This window comes from Lampetra fluviatilis, chromosome 1, assembly GCF_964198595.1.
Source record: "Lampetra fluviatilis chromosome 1, kcLamFluv1.1, whole genome shotgun sequence".
Classification (NCBI taxonomy): Eukaryota; Metazoa; Chordata; class Hyperoartia; order Petromyzontiformes; family Petromyzontidae; genus Lampetra; species Lampetra fluviatilis.
Genome location: NC_136275.1, coordinates 5,180,484 through 5,201,047, shown reverse-complemented (window position 1 = coordinate 5,201,047; position 20,564 = coordinate 5,180,484). Strand labels below are relative to the sequence as shown.

Genomic DNA, 20,564 nt, shown 5'->3' with positions numbered 1-20,564 from the left:
AGGATTGAATGCTGATGTACTAGCCCTGGTGAGACACTGTCTCGCCAATATGTAGTAGGTTCAAGGAGACTTGGACGACGTAGTCGGAGGCACACTTATTTATTGAACTTCAGTTGTATATACAGGCCGAGATATACAACACTCGAAGGGGTATCGGCCCCTTCACCCGCCTAACAGGGAGATCCCACAATCTCTGTCCCGGCTAGCCTACTCCCAGGTCCTCCACTACAGGGCTAGGGGAGGCTAGCTGACCCAGCTCTGGTGAAGCTGGGATTACGGCACCCTGAGTCCCCAGATCGGCTCTTATAAGAACATCGGCTCTGGACTCTCGGGGTCACGCCACTGGCTTGCCCTGGTCGGTCCTTAGAAAGACGGCGATCCAGGGGAGTCCCAGGGCCTATCTAGCCGGTCTTCTTTCTTCGCTGGTTTAAGTTAAACACTGAACCCCGAGCCCACCGGCTCACCGCCTTGTATAGCAACTCCCCCCCCCCCCCTGAGGGGTGGGGCCGTGGGGGATCCCAGCGCCGTTTTAGCCCCCCAGGCTAAACGGTGCGGACGTGGATGTAAGCATCCTTCCGCGTGCGGGCATAACCACCCCCGGTGTGTTTGTTCGCCCTCCCGTAACACCTCTACAAATACATACTTCACCTGCAGTGGAACATTCTACAAACAAACTGAAGGCTCTCCCTTATCTCTGGTTGTGGCCAACATTTTCATGGAAAATTTTGAGACGGACGCTATCCAGGCATCCACTCTATGTCCGTCCTTGTGGAAGAGGTACGTGGATGACACGTTTGTCATCTGGCCACATGGCCGACCGGCTCTAAAACAATTCCTCAACCACATCAATTCCATACACCCAGCAATACATTCACCATGGAGGTAGAAAAGGATGCCATGCTACCCTTTCTTGGATGTTTTAATAAAAAAGAGACCAGATGGCTCAATAAGCCATTCTGTCTACAGAAAAGTAACCCATACTGACGCCTACCTAAAACCTGATTCCCACCACCATCCATCCCAGAAGAATTCCCTCGTCAAAACGCTACACAATAGAGCTCAATGTATCTCCGACCATGAACACCGAACCAGTGAACTCAAACACGTACACCAAGCTCTCAAGGTGAATGGATATTCTGACTACACAATCTGCAAAGCCATCACCCCAACCGTGAGAAAGGAGCCATCTGAATATCCAATCCAAACTCTGGGTGGTGGTGGGCCAGCCACTTAGCCATGTCCCTCAGAGAGGGCGCTGGTGCGGAGGGGGGCGATCACTCGATCGGCGGGGGCCAGGCAAGAAGCGTCCGAGGAGGAGGTTGGGGGAGTGGAGGAAGTGGACGTCGTACCCCGCCCGCTCACGGGGAGCGGGGGGGAGGATGTCGGCCCCCACACACTTCTGAGTCCCTTGATGGGGCCTCGTCATAGCTCACACGGACAGGGCATCTCACATTTGACGGCTGTGGTTGCCTGCTGTGTTGTCGCTGGCGTCGAATCATGCTTTTTTTTAATGATCTAATAAATATACACGTGACCATAGTAAAATAGTGCAGTTGTGGACAATAAAGTATATTGCCTTCCACAAATCGAGGCATCTATTTCCGTGCAATGGTAGTGTTTTCAAAGCAAATCAAGCCATACCACTGTTTCGCTTCTTAACCCTCAGCATGTGGCAATACTGCACAAAGGACAGCAACACACGCGTATATCATTTAATTGCATCCTTGATTCGTGTGTTTAAAGGTTTTATTTGAAATTTATTATCAACCCCACTTACTCAAGGGGGTATCAAACCGTTGTACAAACACACTCAAACTGCCAATTTTGGCAGTTTGTCAAGCTATAGCTAAAACTATCGAATACTTCTATAAATAGCATTTTTTTTTATACATGAATGAGGTTATTATTTGGTTCTTTCGGTTAAGTCACGTCTAAAGATAAAATAATAAATTAAATTAAATAAAAGAAAACGAGGTTTCGATTGCAACACAAGCAATCATCATCAGGTATAATGAAATAGCGACATAATATCTAACCAGAAAACTATAGACAGACATATTAGCAGACAGATATCACAAGATACATATCTGTCTGCTAATATGTCTGTCTATAGTTTTCTGGTTAGATATTATGTCGCTATTTCATTATACCTGATGATGATTGCTTGTGTTGCAATCGAAACGTCGTATTCTATTATTTAATTTAATTTATTATTTTATCTTTAGACGTGACTTAACCGAAAGAACCAAATAATAATTCCTGCAGTCACGAAAGTTCTAAAATTAAGAATGAATGAGGTTATGCATGGTATTGACCTATGGGTATCTACTGAATGCATCATTCCCATGCTGGAGGTGCAACCTTTTTCTTTAAAAGAAATACAGGTTTAAAACTGTATACTTACAGTCTATCATGAGATTGTGACCAAATCACCCAATATGTGCTAAGCAGAGTTCAGCCTGCAAAGTGTTTGGATGGGTGGCTATCAGGCGAAAACAAGAGGTTGGTGAACAGTAGAGGGCAGTACAGCACCATCCATTGTTGCACTCTAATTCTATGACTTTGCGCGTCTCTCCCACCTCCCCCAACCCACACTTACCAGCGTGGTGAAGTATGGTCAAATAACCGCCACGGTCTTGCACGGGTATGGTGGGGAGGCCCTCATCCAACATTGAATTTTAAACAAAGGGTTGTTCATGTATAAGTACTTCCCACAAAGTGGTACTCATTTTATTGATGCAAAGGGGGTGTAATGGGGTGAATCAACTCCCCACTAGGATTTGAACTCGTAGCCATCCAATTGTGAGTTGGATGCACGAATCACGGTGCCAGCTGATAAGATAACAACTGAATCGTGTTAATAAACACAATGGGGGGAAAAAAATCACTGAGCCTCTTGGTATATCACATTTAACACAACCGCAACAAAAAAGTGTGTAAAATGCCTGGAGCATTTGGATATTTTGAGGTCCCAGCATATCAGTTTTCTTGTTTAAAAAAAAACACCCATTGTAAATTCAGTATGATTAACTCGACAACTGGACATGCCTTCTAACCCCAGAGGAAGAAAAACCTGTCATTGTCACGTATGGCCTTGATTTGGAGTCAAACTGATTTATTTGGTATCAGTGGGAATTTGACTCATTTTGTAGAATAGCAGGAATCCCAGTCATCGTGAGATTAAACCCCACTTACAGTAAACTCATCACTGGTGTCCTTACTGTCACCATAATCAAAAATCGTTATCATGATTAAATTAATACGACAAGGTCAGGCTGCACCGATGATAATTTAGTCAACGTTTTTTTAATGTTCGTTATAGTTTTGGTCTCGTCAGCAACAATTTGGACTGCAATACACTGGATGAGCACTCCCAATTGAAATGAGCACCACCTGAAGAAAAGTTGTCTTTTTATTCCTTTAATTTCATTAGCCACACATAAGCAAGATAAAATGTATTAGAATATTACGTCATGTTACAATACATGCCTGTAAAATGTGTAGTTGACTTTGTTCACATTTCGCATACATTATACTTTGGTTTATTCAAATCTTGTTAAGCGTTGTTACGTTACATGTTTTTCAATAACATAATCAACCAAAATACGTCATATAACCAGGAATATATTGGTCTGGAGTACTGAGGAAAACCCTTGAAAATGGGAGTATAATCCACAGTGGTTTGCAAACACGGGTTCAAGCCCGTTTACTGTGCTTCGATCTCCCGACCACTTTGTAGTCCAAATTAGAAATAAAACAACATTATTTAAATTATATGGAACAATAATATCAATTTGCTGTCATAAATGCTCTGTAAATGCGTGCCATTCACGTGAAAGTACATTGACACTACAAGTCACAATTTCAAGGGAGTTCTGGCTTGTAGGGCAATTGAAGAGTAACAAGGAAATAGCGCAACATTGAAAATGTCATAAAGAAACGTCTCTAGATTGTACGCCACATAAAACCTTTAACATAGGTGAAAATGCATTTGAAGCAACATAGAGTGCAATATAGTATTCTGATTTAACGAGATAGAAACAATGATGAAAAGCATACGCACTCAAATTTTCCAGGCAATAAACACAATTTATCAAGGAAGAGCGATTGAGAGGGAACAAACATCCACTGTAGAAGAGATGCCAGCTTATTCCAGCTTCATAAGCATCTTGATTAAAGGAACGGTCTCTAAAGCTGGTATCAATTTTCGGTACTACAAAGGTATTTTGAGGCAGGTCTCAGGTTGCAATAATTTCAATTTTAAAGAAGATAACCAGGTAAACTTAATGGCAAATACTTATTAAATGCTTTGAAGGTGAACTGAGACCAATGTAGGTTCCTCTGCCTAGCCGAGCCTTTGTAGAAATGGATGTCATTCCCCAAGCTCTCATGCACCAACTTCATATTACGTTTTTAATAACGAATAAAAAACATTTACAAGTATGGAACAGCTATATTTCAGATCGAGACTTCATACAGAGAATAACAAAACATATCAGAAGGGGAGCCTTAGTTATTCACGGCGACATTAATATATATTTTATGGAAATTTGATCAAATAAAGGCGTAAGCATAAGTGGACAAATTATCAATCATCTCATAATTACTGATGAGATACTTATTATTAAAAACAACCAATGCAAATTAATGGCAGGACTTTATTCAAGTACTCAAAAACAAATCCGAATGTATGGGATTTAGATAAATATGAGTAAGACGAAAAATAATGTTACAATAGGTTTGGTAAGCAAAAGAAAACAATTGTATAGCGAACATCTGGAAAACTCATGAGATATGAATACCTCTTCTTAGGTTTTTTCGGTAAAGTCACGTAGAAAGTAAAATAAAATAAAAACAAAAATCACGACGTTTCGGAGGCAACACAAGTCTCCATCATCAGGTGGGACCGTCACAGCCAGATTAGCTGTATCAAGTGAGGCAATGATTCAAGATGTAATCCCTTAAAAGCGAGTTGAGGGGGGAGCTCACCAGACTATGGTAGCCAATGAAAGGAACGTATCGGGAGGGAGGGGGGGCGAGGCCAAAAGGGTGGGCGATGGACGTGGAAGCGCTTGTGCGCAAGCGGCCAATTACTGCACACGCCAACACAATGGAGCGATTGTGCGCAAGCGGCCAGCCACTGCACCCGCCAACACAATGGGCAGAGTGTTGGCGGGTGCAGTTTGGTTTTATTTTAATTAATGAGGTAATGATCAAAGTTTTCTTTTCATTTGTGTATGTTATGTTTTTAAGTTTTGAGAAGTTTTTAAATATATTTCCCCCCGGGCAACGCCGGGTACTTCCCGCTAGTAAGGGATAAAATGCGAGACATAAATAAAAACGCATTGATTAGAGAAAAAATAATCTAATTCGATACATAATTTTGCCTGTTAAGTAAGTGGGCTTGGATGATGGCCAATAGATGAGACTTATGATAAAGTGGCAGATGAACTAGGGAATATGTTTGAGAGGACAACCACTGTAGAGATGAAGTGATGAGATCAGTTCATCTGGAGGAGCTAGAAGATCATGAAGGATGATGGCCTGGGGAGGCCTTCATCTCGCAGTGGATAAAGCATTATTGATGATGTCTCCTTTTGTAATGATAGTGTGAAGTGGTTAGGTTTAGAACAGAGATCACAATGATAAACATATTGATTGTCATTTACAATAAATCATCTTGTTCCTAAGTTGGAGAATTTTTTTACGTAAAATTTTACCTACTCTATCAAAAACTTTACTGCATTTAGGGGAGCAAAACTCTCTTTAGAAACCACGTGAATGGTAGGCATGTACTCTCCAGCGGATCCCCTACATTGATTAACATTAACAGTGGCACAAAGGCAAAGATTTCCCATACATACAGACATAAGATAATGTTAGGGCAAGTGCCGTTAGCAAGCACCTATGAATGTCGGCACGGCACACGATGGGGTGGGTGACTATCACCACGCGCGGCCGCCTTTGTCTCCCCAGTCACGATGTTTACACACCGCACCAGGTACGTATTTGAGGCTAAGTCGACCTTGGGGAGGCCCAGCACCGGTACAGATAATCGTTACTGGTGTAAGTGGTGTTGACCAGGTTCGTAGCATGGCACGCTAACCGCTACACTACCGCTCCCCACTAGAAGTGGCACTAACACATACATACATGATCCACATCTAATTCCTCTTACAAGGGAATATTTGCCATCCGGTTACTTCGCCTCAGTTCACTCTCTGCGAAACCTGTCGGCATGGCTTTAACTCCTTGTTTGGCCAAAATAACCTTATTTTGACAAAACATTCCCATATCTGTCCATCAGGTTATCAGGCCCCGGACTCTCGGCTTATCTCATAACGAACGCTATATGTCTGGCGCCACACTTTGCGTGAACCTGCAAGGTGATCTGCCATTCTGTTTTTTTGTAGCCACTATTCTCCAGGTGTGGCCAATAGGAGGAAATGACCAACACCTCTGCACTGATAAAAACCATTCACTTTCATTGATGCGTGTCTGACTGTATGGGTCACAAAGGTAGTCTTCAACAAAGCAACTAGAAAAATTGCGTATATGAAAACAGAAGTTGGTTTGACAGTTCTCGTCCTATACAAATTTCCGAGTCGGTGGAATGCTTAGCAACAGCGTGAGACTTAATTGAAGAGAGGGCACATCCTGAAAGAAAAAAACTGTTTAACAATTATTCAGACAAACGTGAGAAGTTAATCAGTAACAAGTGACAGGACAAAAGAAACTGGGTAAAGCACAACCCACGACTTTAAAAACCCACCGGTTGGAGTGAGATGTTGGGGCTGTTATATCAATAATAATCCACTGTCTGTACACTTAAACGTTCCATTGACCCTTGATACAGTTTGTTTTAGGAAGATCCCCAATTTGCAATGTTGTTCAATTCAATCAATGAGTGGTTGTCATGTGTGAAGAAAACGGGAACACCTATAAAACAACCACACGATGAGGCAACGTCCACAAGTTCACACAGGTGGAGTCAAGAACCCATTTGCTGTACTGTCATGTCTTGGATACATTTCAGTCCAAGCCTAACATCACTTGATATCCCCAGGAAATCTTTCATCCAAGTGCTTACCAGGCTTAGCTTCCGATATTCAATAAGATTGGGTGCATACAGGGTAATGGTATCTGTCCATGAGACATGAGGTTAGAGTGTTCAGACTTCGATTGGCCGTTTGCAAGTTTTTTCAGGGGTTGTCGGGACGCCACGGTGGCGAGATGTTAACTACCTCGCCTGGAGTACAAGAGATCGTGGGCTCGATCCCGACCCTGACCCCTGCTGTATATTTAGAGTTTGCATGTTCTCCCCGTGGTCGCGTGGATTTTTCTCCGGGTCCTCCGGTTTTTCCCTCCACATTTAGAATCAACATCGCGCGTTTAGAGCAGGGATCGGCAACCGCAATACAAAGAAGAGCCATTGTTTTCGAATTCGGTAACAACAACAACAAAAACTCAAGAGCCGCAATGCATGTGATACGAGACGGTGGTCCTTAATACATAACGTCACGAAGCAGTCTTTAAAGAGCCGCATGCGGCTTCGGAGCTGCAAGTTGCCGACCCCCGGTTTAGAGTATTTGGCAGCTATAAATGCCCACGTAATAAGCCACTTCGTTGGCCTTTCTGTTGTGGCTAGGTCGCTTCTGAAAAAGAGCTATACTGGTATAGCTCAATGCGCGTTACCTGGTAAAAAAAATAGTTGAGTTTAGTTTTGTTCAGGGGTTGACTAAGCCTATCATCATCCTTCCAGGGTCAGTGAAACGAGTATTTGTGAGTAGTCAACAGTGGTCGTCCTGTAGAGAGACTGGCTCTCGTCATGGGAATGTGTGATTATCACCAAACGGCTCATTAAAGATGCTTGTCACCGAAGACTCACTTGAGCAATAAGACACTCTGTATTTTTTCTTTTTTTACTGATTAAAAACATGAAACGTATACGTTCTTATTTAAACACAACTCTTAAAAAAATAAACACTAATTTCTGCACGGAAACCAGATTATTTATATATTTTAAACTGCGAGCATAAATATACAATTAAACTGCTGTGTTTGCTTTCATACAGACTAATTATTTCCTTGTGACTGCATTTTCGTGTACAAGGTTCACAATACAAATGTTGCACCGTGGAATAATGATTTACATTTTAACATCGAGGGTTTGTAGTTTGTACGTATTTTTCACACATCACAAGCTTTTGTGCCTTGCTATGCCACTCATGCTATGACCGAATGAATAAATACTCTACAAAACTCATCCTTTTGGCTTAAAACATTGGGTTACTCTGGTATATAAGTGATGGAAATATTGTAGCCGGAACAATTTATTGCAAACAGCACGTGCTTTAAATTAAATTAGAATACTTTCCTACCTACACACCCACACACCTAAATTCCTTTCCTCAACAAAAAAAAGCGGCCTTTTGTCAATCCGCTGATGAATGTAGGCGTCTCCACGCCACGCTGTGTCAGTCATGGGGGTTTGTTTGACCATATTTCACCACGCTGGGCAGTGCGGGTTAGTGAGGGGGGTGGGGGTCCCAGGACCGGTTCAGATATCACTCGCCACTGATATTAGCCGTGGCCAGGAATCAACTCACGTCACCTACTTTGTCTATTTAACTCAGACTTCATTGCACAAGGTGAGAGACCAATGAAACACTCCCCTGCAAGGAACGCAAATAGCTGGGTGTTGCGTGCTTTATTCAAAATCAGAAATGGGCGAGTTAAAATATCTCAGCGTAGTGTTAATCTAGTCCATAATCCGACTCGAAACAACACAATTCGTACCACTTTGTGGAATGTAATAAGTGGCTCCCTAATAGATAAACTGGTCTCTGTCACAGGAATGAGGTGTGTTGCACTTTTGTATCAGGACCGCCATAGGAAAACAGCACTGCCTCGTGCTCGCTTGAGAAGCGAGATACTGACTGCTCAATAGATGGAAATGACACATTCCCATGGCAAAAACCAATTTACACATATGGCAGCCATTATTCTTAAAACCTTCCGATTGTGATATACACGTGCATGGTACAGGTACGAGTGCATTGAGACCAAAGCTATTTTTTAGCAATAGAGGCTTGGGATGATACATATATACGATACAGTACTATATATATACACACACAAACATATGAGAAAATCACTCGGAGTGCACCCAATCACATCAGATTTGGGACGCTAAGCAGAGTTGGGCCTAGCCAGTGCTAGGATGGGCGACCACATGCATAACAGCTGTCATACGATGTGGAGCTACATTGTGGATAGCCGAGAGCAGTGCAACATAACTCATTGCTGTACTACACTTATATGCTCCCGCGTCTATATTCAATCTAGATCTGAAGTTTTCGTGACTACATGGATCCATACTCTGTGGTTCTTTCGGTAAAGTGACGTAGATATCAAACACGTGCCGACCGGCGTGGTGAAGTATGGTTAAATAACCCCTAAAACCCGCACCGGGTTCGTGGAGGGAAGAGCCGGATGATGACATTGCTGGGCCCCTAAGTGAGTAGTTCTTCACCTGGGTTGCGAGATGCCCTTTCTGCGGGTTTCGAGACGTGGCCAGATTTTTTTTATTAGAAGGTAAATAATCGAAAGACAAATTAAGCATGGGAACGTAAGTACAACTACTTTGTTTCATCAAACCTGTGTGTTTATTAACATTGTACTTTGTTTAACGACTGAGAACCATACGGGTGCAAGGCTGCAGTAAGAAGCACTGCCCTAAGCTATGTCAAGCTTAGGGTTCGTAAATCGAGGAACGATTGTGTATTTTTGTGATATAGGAATGAAAATAACCGTTTTAGGCATACTTATTTCGCTATCTCCTTTATTTTTCAACCGATTATGTAAAACTTGAAACTTCCCATCATTATTCTTTCGTGTTTTAGAGGCTCCCCCTAATCTGTAGCTTACTTAGCTTATGCCTAAATCCGGCACTTGCTGCTGGAGGCCCTCATCCAGCGAGTGGCATGACAAAGCTGATTTTCCTGTACATGTACACACATATAATGATACGTATGCTACACATGTGCATGTGTAGATATCCGCATATAACACCGCAGTGCGGGCATACGGCGAGGCCAGGTGTGCTGCATTTTCCTCTCGCTCTGTGGTGACGGGATCGAGATGCGCGACCCCGAGTGAGTTTCCCCCCCCCCCTCTTCCACGCTTTTAAAGCTCGGGGCTTTATCAGATGGTCCCCGGTAGCCCTCTGTAAACACACGCATACCCCTGCGAGCCTCAATTAGCCTGGAAGTGCTTATTTGGCTGGAGGAATGTAGGATGTTGCCGGGTTGGAAAACTGGGCACGTGATGGCAGGCGGGAGCGAACGCGCCTCTGTCCATTAGCAGCTCATTAGCGCTGCCCACCAATCCCCACCACACCCCCTGCTCCCCCCTCCGTGCTGCCCTTAAACATTTGGTTGACAAAATCATGAATAGGGACGCGGAGGGGGAAGGGTAAGACGATGACGGGAGGGGGAGGGGAGTGGGGGGGAGATGGTTCGAAGGGTGGTTGGGGAAGTCGAGGGTGGCCGATTGAGTTGAAGTCCATGCAAGACGGGCGGAGAAGAGGAGTGATGTGGGCGTTGTGGGTGATGGAAGAGGCTGTGGGTGATGGTCGACTCTGCCTCAAATGAGCACCTGGTGCGGTGTGTAAAAACAACGCCACTGGGGAGACAAAGGCGGCCGGGCGGGGTTCTGGCCACCCACTCCCACGTGCGCCGCGCTGGCCTTCATAGGTGCTACTCGCTAACAGCACTTGCCCCAACAGCTTGCTAAGGCTACACGGGGGATCTTTATCTTTGTGGGTGATGGTGTTCGTGTTTCCTCGACCACGCAAGCGTCTGTATGCGGGGAACAGTGGCGCAGTGGTTAGCGCACTGCGCTACGATCCCGGCGACCCGAGTCGGATTCCGGCGACAAAATATATGAACTTTTCTTGGGGGCCTCCCCTACGTCGCCTCAGCCTTAAATGAGTAGCTGGTGCGGTGTGTACTGGGAAGACAAAGGCGGCCGGGCGTGGTGCTGGCACCTATTAAGGCCGCCCCGGCGCTAATCGCTAACAGCACTTGCCCCAACAGTCTGTTGAAGGTTACACGGGGGACCTTTGTTTGGTGTGGGTGATGGTGGAGAGGCGTTGGATGAAATCCAATCGCTTTGGCAACAGGGTTGGTGGATCACACATAGATAGATCTGTGTGCGTTCGAAACGCGTTTGCCTTCAAGATGACGGCAAGCAAAGCCAATGATGGGTTGCTGCTGGCCTGTGGCGTGGAGCTGGCAGTGTGAATGCTGAGAGTCAAAGCCCTCTCCGGGTCTCCGTATTTCGTCAACCCACGGCACTTGCCTCTTCAGGGTGGTCCAGATGTCTTGTGACCCCCTCCCCCCAATTTATTGACCGCCTACATCCCCCCCCCTTGAAAATTAATTTCTGTTATAAATAAACCTTACTTTAAAAAAATATTAAGTTTAAAAGAATTAAATTGGGGTCAAGACGCATCTGGACCATCTCGTAACAATGAGTAGCTATATCTGTGTACGTCCGTCGATTGTACGGTGAACTAATCCTGCATCCCTCCACCAATCCAGTGCATAACGTGTGAATTATTTTATGCAGTTTGTGCAAAGAGGTCGAAATTATGACAGAAACGGTATTTGCAACCAGATCATTCGGTGCATCGATCCCGGCGCGTTCTATTATTTGCAATAAATAGCATGACGAACTCCCCGTTTCAAAATCGGACATCGGATAGGCGCGTGATGACGAACCTCAACGCGAGTCCAACCACTGTACGTCGCCTGACCTGGTGAGTGGTGAGTGTCGGGTGAGTGGTGAGTGTCGGGTGAGTGGTGAGAGTGCGTGGCGGGTTGAGGAGTGTGCTTGGAAAGTCGCCCGTATGGACAGGCAGCCCACTTGTACTCGGTAAGGAATTATTGACGAAATATATCCTAAGCAGGACCCCCTTAAAAACAATCTCGCGACTCCGTGAGGAATACTTTGATAAATATAAATCGAGTGTTCGTGTCTCCGTGCTCAATCGAGCACGTTGGTTGCCTTGATCCAGCGATGGAAATTCTCCATTCACGTGGTGGGAGTCAGTCTTACAATGGACAGCAAATGTTGACTTTCCACAAATTTGTACTTGTTTTATATATATACTAGAAGCATGATTGGCTGAGTCGACCTCAACCAGAAAATATTCACGCAGCATTTACGTTGAGCATCAGCAACGAATATGTGCATCTTTAAAAGACTTAAAGAAGAGTAGAAGTGCGTGGCTTTTCCGAACCTGAAATCTGCTAATGTAGGGCATTCAAATAGAGCCGGCTTACACAGTGGTCCTATACAAGTGGTTTGGTACAATAGTGTACAATTTGGATTTATTAAGCGTTTAAGCGAGTTTTAATTCTCAGCGCGAGCGTCCTGCTGAGAGTCCTGCTGAGAGTCGAGCAAATGCGATTAAAGTGAAAGAGGGCCCCTTACTCGACAAACCAGTTTCCATGCCTTTTATCATGCCCGTGGCAGAATGTGCCACAGCTGTGAATGGAGATCTCGGGCAGGCATCGACAAAGCCATACGGGGCAACTCGCTTCCTTTTGTGTGGGCGCATCTTAAACCAGCGCCCACGTCTTAAAGGGAGGTTCCATGCCCACACAAAATCTCGCCGATTACGAGCATTGATTTCAAGTTGGCTTGACCCTTGCCGAATGTCGAAACAAGTACGGAGTTTTCTTGCATTGAATCAGTGCTTGCTGAGGTTTACTCTCCGAGGGCCGTGGGGCCGATGGGTTGTGTAAATGATACTTTAATTTGTGTTGCTTTGAGAGAAAGACATATATGTATTGTCTGCTTTTGTCAACAACAACAAAGCGAGAATTCTTTGCACGGTCGTGAGATAATCAAAAGTGCGAAAGACGGCGAGTCTCACGGATTGTCTGTGAGACTCGCCGTCTTTCCCATAATATGCCTTTGTATTGGGGCTTACGGTTTAATTGTAGTAGTGATGGTGGTGATAATATTTAGTGATGTTGATGTTTCTGATGATAATTATGTCAATGATGGAGGTAAAGATGGTAATTAGTGACTGACTTTGGTGACGAATGATTTATGGATGCCAAATATGAGGATGCCATTTGTGATATTAATTATTGTGATGGTAATTGATAATGATGATATGAATTATTTATGTGATCGATAATGGTTGATGTCAATGTGCCATGAAAAAAGGGCCATTGCCCAAAACTTCATAGATTTTTATGTTTTTCCTTTTAAGGCCTCAGTGTTATTGACGAATGCGTTGAGTTTGTTGTTATTTGAGCTTGTGCACCATTGATAACGCAATATCACACAAAAAATGTGTGGTCATGATCGTGAAGATCCTTTTGCTTTGTGATGAATAATGATTGGAATAAAATTATTGTAGCTCCGTTTATGCAAATTGCATCTAAAAGCACTGTAGAATTTGTAATGCCTGGTTTTCACTGATTATGACTATTATATTTGGTGATGTTTTTTTAATGACAATACGGTATACTCAACGGTAATAATGAATGATTCATGCCAATTATATTTCCTTATGTTGATTATTCTAACAATTATAATTGGTTATAATTCATTGTTAGTTGTGCAATATTCCTTAAGGACCCTGTACTCATTCTCTGCAATATTCATATTTTTGTCTTTGCTTTGTTGTTGTGCTCACGCAACATGGATCTCCCTTCTTCTTGGTTCTTTCGGTAAAGTCACGTAGAAGGGAAATAATACAAAAATAAAAATAAAACATAATAAAATAAAATGTTCACGACGTTTCGGCCACAACACAAGAGGACGGCTGCTTGTGTTGTGGCCGAAACGTCGTGAGAATTTTATTTCATTATGTTTTATTTTATTCTTTTATTATTTCCTTTCTACGTGACTTTACCGAAAGAACCAAGAAGACGAATCCCTGCAGTCACGATAGCTTTAAATCGAAATTTGGATCTCCCTTGTAAAATATCCGGGAAACTGGCTAAACTGGATCAACTGTGTAACAAATTAAAGAAATCTTTATTTGAAGATCAAATAAAATAAACTCCAATCTCTTATGAAGATAATGTTGTCAGATAGGAATGATATGCTAATGGTCAATGTTATTGAGGTCTGATGTTAATTATGATGTTTTTTTTTTACTTTAAACTCATTAGCTAATTCCTATTGGGTCTTCTTGGATGTGAAAGAAGACCGGAGAAAACCCTAACATATGAAATGGTAACACTCACATTTCACGCAAATTATATAAACTAAGTACCTCTGCTAAAATTAGTTTTAGCCACTGCTTATCTCTGTTGATGGCCATTAACCATTGGTGGAAACATTCAACCTCACAAATTGTTAAGTAGCTGCTTTCACCACAATTCCATTCAGTTATATGCATTATCGGACTGCACCAATAAGACAACATGGAAGCTTTAAATAAAATCACAAGACAGCAATAGAATTCAATTTGAAAAATATATATTTCAACAAGTATCAACTTAGCAAGTGAAGCGTTGGTAAAATAGCATATAAATTAATTGGTGTATTTTCACTGGAATGCATCAACAATCATACATATGTAAACACGTGTTCCTAAATACATAGTAGCTGTACATTATTTACACAGCATATACTTCTCAATGGTAATTGGCATACATATATAACAACAGCAACAATAATGAATGCACAGCAGCCTAAGGTTTGTACAAGATCAGAATCTCTTTAAGTGACTTAAGGTATCCGAGAGTTATTCTCTTCATTGACAGTAGATTTAATAATTACCAACTGCTGCGAGAATGAGAAAACAAACGTATGAACTGTACTGTCTACTTCATTCATTCACTATACAGTATTCACATAAGGGACAACACGGAGGCATGAATTAATCAATTATACTTGAAATTTGTGAGGTGCCTTTGCATTGTCAGGTACGATTGAACGGTTGATTGCCGTCCTTAATTTCTTCTAGTGAAAGCTTCCATGTTGTTCTGCATTCTGTGAGCACTACATGATTACTTCAGTCCAATTTGTATCCCTGCTCAAGACAGAAGCAGGGCAGTGTGCATCACCACTGGTGGCCCTAAGCCACGAGTGGAAATCTCACATTTTTGTCACAAGGGCAAATGTTCCATACTTCAACCAGCTTCCCACAAAGTAGATTCCATTTTTGGATTGACGTGTGTGAATCTGATGAATTGACGATTTGGATGTTGGAGAGTTAGATGGCACCTGTATTTGTTGCAGGTCTTAAGCCAGTGGTAAAACATTCCACAGTCATATACTAGGTGCCATTATCGCCACAAAATAAGCACTGTGGAATGAAATCAAAAGGGAGTTGCAGGTATGAAATATGGTTCTCTCTGCCATAAGAATGCGGAATTTCCACCACTGGTTTAGGGCCATTAATGTAGATCAGAATATCGAATGTGTTACAGCAGTAAAGCAGTGGTGACATCCCGTATACATTGACTATAGTATTGGGTTATCAGGTTCATAATGGAGGTTCCTTTGTAATTGTAACAATCGGCGAAGTTGCGTCATTATCACAGTACTTGAACGATGGAAAATTATGAGTTTAAATTATGTTTATGGAGGGCCAACTCAGCCCTCAATCCTTCAAAGGATAATAAAAAAATAAACACCACTTCATAGGAAATCAAAAGCAGTTATATATAAAACATGGGAATGTGTAATGTTCGCTGTTGGCTCAGGGTCACGAATTGAGACGTGCATAACCCAATGTTTGTTTGAGAAGAAAAACTATTTGACTGACTCTTATTCCGATTTGGTCCCCTTAAGAGTACTAAGCATTGCCTACAATTTTGCATAAATAATTGGACTGAATATTGGGGTCTCTGTGTTTCTAACTTCCTATGGGTATTCTCCAGCATTGTTTCAATTAGTGTATTGATCATTATTGAGGTCACCTATAAGTGTCCTCTTGAAGATCCCTCTCATTGACCAATACGTCGAGGCTCCCTCACCATCGGCTGGCCCATGTGTCCTACACGTGGGAAAAGGTCAGCTGCTTCGGGTACGATCCAGACCCTCTTCCGGCTCCGATCGGGGACCTGTGCCTCTTCCCTGAGCGCCAAGCCCGGCACCTCTTGTAAAACCTCTTCCATGACCCGGCCGTCTTGCCCGACCAGATCCATGCACCCGACGTGATGCCGCCCACCAGGGACACAAAGTACTTGAGCATGAACACCGCAAAGTCTGGCCGGGCACCCGGTTCGGGCAGGTGACCTGACCCAGGTCCACACGCACTGGGATCCACGGAGAAGCCACCATCGCCGCCGACACCGCCACCGCATACCAGGGTTCGCTCCCAGCTGTCGCGGTGCTGCTGCTCGTACAGGTGGCACACGACCGCCACGGCCGCGGGCACCGTGTAGAGCACAGCGAATACCCCGATGCGGACCATGAGCCGCTCCAGTTTCTCCGTCTTGGCGCCTCCGGGATTCGCGCTGCTACACAATGAGAAACGGGCGGATGTGATTGGATGAGCGCGGTGTCGTGAACACGAGCAATGAAGAGTGGTTCAAAACTTTAAATGCCACCCGGCGCAATGGGGAGAAGGAGGAAAGAGTTGTCGGGGCATAGCGTAATAGCCTGCAAATTTCTGGCTCTGCCTCTATTCCTGACAAACTAGCAATAATCCTCCCGTTGACCCTAACCCTACCTCTATAATCCCACCCCTTTGCGAGGAACCTTTTAATGTTTTGTTTGTTTTTCAGTTTTTGGCGTTTACAGGGTTGTGTACACGAGAGATGTCGCAGCATTTGGTCAGCACTCAGCAGTGACAGATTATCTCACCCCCACCTCTACCCCCCAACTCAGCTCGCTCAATATCCTTCATGGCCCCCCTTGGGCTACTCAGCATGGGCCCCCTTATATACTTGCACCCCCAACTTCAAAATCATTCTCGTGCCCCTACTGGACGTCAGCAGTGGAAATGAATAGCCTAATGACGGTACAAAACACACTCGGCAACAGAGGCGCGGGGCTGAGTGCCACACAGTATCCGACCACAGAGGGCCCCAGACTTAGCATTTGTTAACCATAATCCATCATTCTGAACAATTTTCTTAACTAAAGTAGTATTGCTATCCAATCCAGTTAATTGCTTAAGCTAGAGTTTAATGTGGCGGATATTTCACAAATGTGCCAATGCCTGAGGTTTGAACTGCAACATTCCATGAATGGAGCCCTTTAATGACAGAGCCACGCTGCCAGATAGTATAGAGTGGTGTCGTGAAAGGGTGGTAGGCTGCGTGTTAGACTGTAGCACAGTGCGAATATAAAAACAAACAAGACAAAGATTCCTCGTATAGCTGTAACAGGCTGTTGGGGCAAGTGCTGTTAGCGAGCACCTATGAAGGCCGACACGGCACACGAGGGGGTGGGTGGCCAGCACCACGCCCGGCCGCCTTGGTCTCCCTAGTGGCGATGCTTAAACACCGCACCAGGTACTTATTTTAGTCTGAGTCGACCTAGGGGAGGCCAGGACCGGTTCAGATAATCGTCACCAGTGTTGGCCGTGAGCGGGAATGGAACTCGAGACGCCGGGTTCGTAACGCAGTGCGCTAACCACTACATTACAGCTCCCCACAGTGCTAATGACACCTCAATCATAGACAGGTCTTCATAATGTTTTATACTAGCTATTAAATCTGATCCAGCCTTAACCTCAGTTACCTTAGCACTCGACAAAATACAGACCTTGCGAGTAAGCTTAACCTTGGTCAAAGCCTATAGATAGTCTGCAAATTTAACAGCCCTCCTTGTCAGAACCATCATATTATACTGGTCACTAAAACTAACACTCGCAGTTCCATGAATATTAGCTCCGTCGCTAACCCTAACATAACAATAAAGTATAAGCTAACATTAACTTCGGCTTGAACCCTGATCTTCAATATACGTCTCCCGCACAGCATCCTCATGCTGATATTAGCATGGCCTTAGAAGTTCAACATACATACTTAGCATACACTCTAAGGTTATATCATCATCATTAGACCTCCTTTGCCAGTACCAAAATACAATAACAGGGCCTTTCCCCTTTTTTCTGGCAAAAAAACTGAAACCTTTTTACAAGGATTCATGTCTGCATTAACCACAATACTTGCACCAATTGAGACGAGGCTCAAAAGAAAGCTGTCTCTGGTGTGGACCAATCAGTTTCAAGGACAATGCATATATTATCAGTGTTGTTTTTGTTTGTTTGAATTTTGACTGCAAGTATTGTGGTTAATGCAGACATGAATCCTTGTAAAAAGGTTTCAGTTTTGTCGCCAGAAAAAAGGGGAAAGGCCCTGTTATTATCAAAGGTTAGAGTTACCACTGGCATCATCTCAACCCAAAACATCAACGGTAATACTATTTTAAAAAATACACCCATATGGTTAAACATCCGTGCTCACAACAGCGACCCTTCCTTTATTGCTTAATCACCATCACAGCACGCACCTCTGCATCAGCTGCTGCTGTTGCATCAGCTGCTGCACCTGCTGCATCTGCTGCTGCTGTTTGATGGCGTTGCGGATCCGAAAGAGAGCCACCAACCCCGCCAGTAGGAACGCCGTGCCCACCAGCAGGTAAGCGACCAGTGGAGCCAGCACGAAGCCGCGGAGGTTGTCCAGGCTCTGGTTGCCCACGGAGCAGATCCCGGCCACGGGGTCCCCATCCACGGCGTTCATCGCCAGCGCGGCGATGGCTTTAATGCTGGGCAGAAGCCAGGCGGCCAGGTGATAATACTGCGAGTAGCCGGCTATGGCCTCGCTGCCCCACTTCAATCCCGCGGCCATGAACCAGGTGAGGGACAGGATGACCCACCACACGCAGCCAGCCATTCCGAAGAAGTAAGTGAGCAGGAAGACGGCGGTGCAGAGCGCAGGTCCGGAGCTCGCGTAGAGGACGTGGTGCCAGTCCGCGCTGCACGCCACCGCCTCGTGGCCCGCCACCATCCGCACGATGTAGCCGAGCGACGCCAGCATGCAGCACAGCGACAGAAAGATGATGGGCCGCTCCGGGTACTTGAAGCGCTCCATGTCGATGAGGAACGTGCTCACGGTGGCGAACGTGGCCACGAAGCACAGCGACGACCACAGCCCGATCCAGAAGGACGCGAACGTGCGCTGCTCCCGCCCGAGGAACGGCGAGTGGCAGGGCGTCGCGCAATTGCGTACCTGCCCCGTGCGCACACGGTCGTAGAGGACGTGGCGAGGGCTCGAGATGCGCACCAGGGGCGCCCTGCAGCCGCAGATCGGCTCGCACTCCGCGCTGCCATCGATCACTCTGCCCCTACCTCCTCCTGCCGCCCCTGGCTGCCTTCCCCCGTCTCTGGGCGGCACCTGCCTTTCGGTCACGTCGGAGGAGGGGATGCCACCGTCGCCTTGGCCCGCAGGTGCCCCCGGGGGGTGCCCGGCGTCGTTGCGGTTGTGGTCCATGCAGAGGCTGTCGGGTGAGCCTTGCTCGGGCAGGCGGTCGCAGCGCATGCGGTCGGGCCACGCGAATCCGTACTGGCGCATGAGCGGCGCGCAGCCGGCGCGGGCCCTCTCGCACACCGAGCGGCACGGAGGCAGCGGCTGCTTGTAGTCCTCCAGGCAGATGGGAGTGTACATGCTGCACAGGAAGAAGCGCAGGTCCGGCGAGCAGTGGATTTCGACGAGCGGCCAGAACTGGTGCACCTCGAGGCCGGCCTCCTCCTGCGAGTCGTGGCGAAAGTCGTTGGGCATGTACGTGTGGTTGTAGCCGATGCCTCTGCACATGGGTACCGTGATCTCCTGGCACACGGGGTCCCGCGCGAGAGATGTGGATGGAGCGCAGATGAGCAGCAGAAGCATCTTCATGGTTGTCTTCATCGTCATCTTCATTTCCAGCAACGGTAGCAGCAGCATCGCTAGCGATAGTGCAGTGTAGATTTTCGAGCCTGTGGTTCTCGAGAAACTGAATCAGAAAGACGACGGCTGCGAAATCGTGGTTTAAAGTTTTGTTTCGCGTGTTGGAATTGTGAATGGACGCAGTTCTTGAAAGCGTGGCTCTCAACGAGAGCGCATCCCCGCGAGAACCCAAGTCCAGGCTGAGCGGTAACAGTTAGTTTTGCATTCTTGGCTTTTGCCCAAAAGCTTCCAAAAATGCACTTCTTGTCATCAATACTAATGACAATTCTGATATCTATAAACTCGCTTTATCCCACCAATGACACGAAAGAACTGCGATGACATTCGCTTGAATATGCTACTTACACAGATTGCCTTGGACAAATCGGAGGAGTCTAACGACACACAGATGCAGAAGCACTCACTAAACACAGAATCGCGCGGCAGAAGTGTTTAGCGGACCGCACAGCGCCCATCCTCCTTATGTAATCAATGCGAGAGGAGCCAAAGGGACGAGGCTTGGGTCGCAGAGCCTCGCTCCGCCTTCATCCCAAGTCGCGTGGCCAATCAGCCCCAGCAGCTCCGCGCTCTGTGGGGGTCTCTGCGGGGGGCGAGTTTGTTCGCAGAAGCGAGGGATGAGTGAGGTTG

At 45.4% G+C, this 20,564-nt stretch overlaps 1 protein-coding gene across 1 annotated transcript; it reads right to left on the bottom strand.

Moving 5' to 3' along the window:
• Positions 1-15,878: 15,878 nt before the first annotated feature.
• LOC144932530 (frizzled-8-like) lies at positions 15,879-19,934 on the bottom strand. Its single transcript, XM_078856750.1, has 2 exons — positions 18,505-19,934; positions 15,879-16,502 (listed from the first exon to the last, which is right to left on the bottom strand). The coding sequence occupies exons 1-2, from the start codon at positions 19,932-19,934 to the stop codon at positions 16,037-16,039; spliced, it is 1,896 nt and encodes a 631-aa protein (XP_078712876.1). The 3' UTR covers positions 15,879-16,036.
• Between the last annotated feature and the right edge of the window lie 630 nt (positions 19,935-20,564).

What these genes read in the sequence shown, in the direction of transcription:
- LOC144932530 (XM_078856750.1), bottom strand. Translation starts at nt 19,934, where the DNA reads ATGCTGCTGCTACCGTTGCTGGAAATGAAGATGACGATGAAGACAACC. An exon ending in CAGCAGCAGCTGATGCAGAG is followed by an intron (nt 16,503 to 18,504) that starts GTGCGTGCTGTG and finishes CTCATTGTGTAG; the next exon opens with CAGCGCGAATCCCGGAGGCG.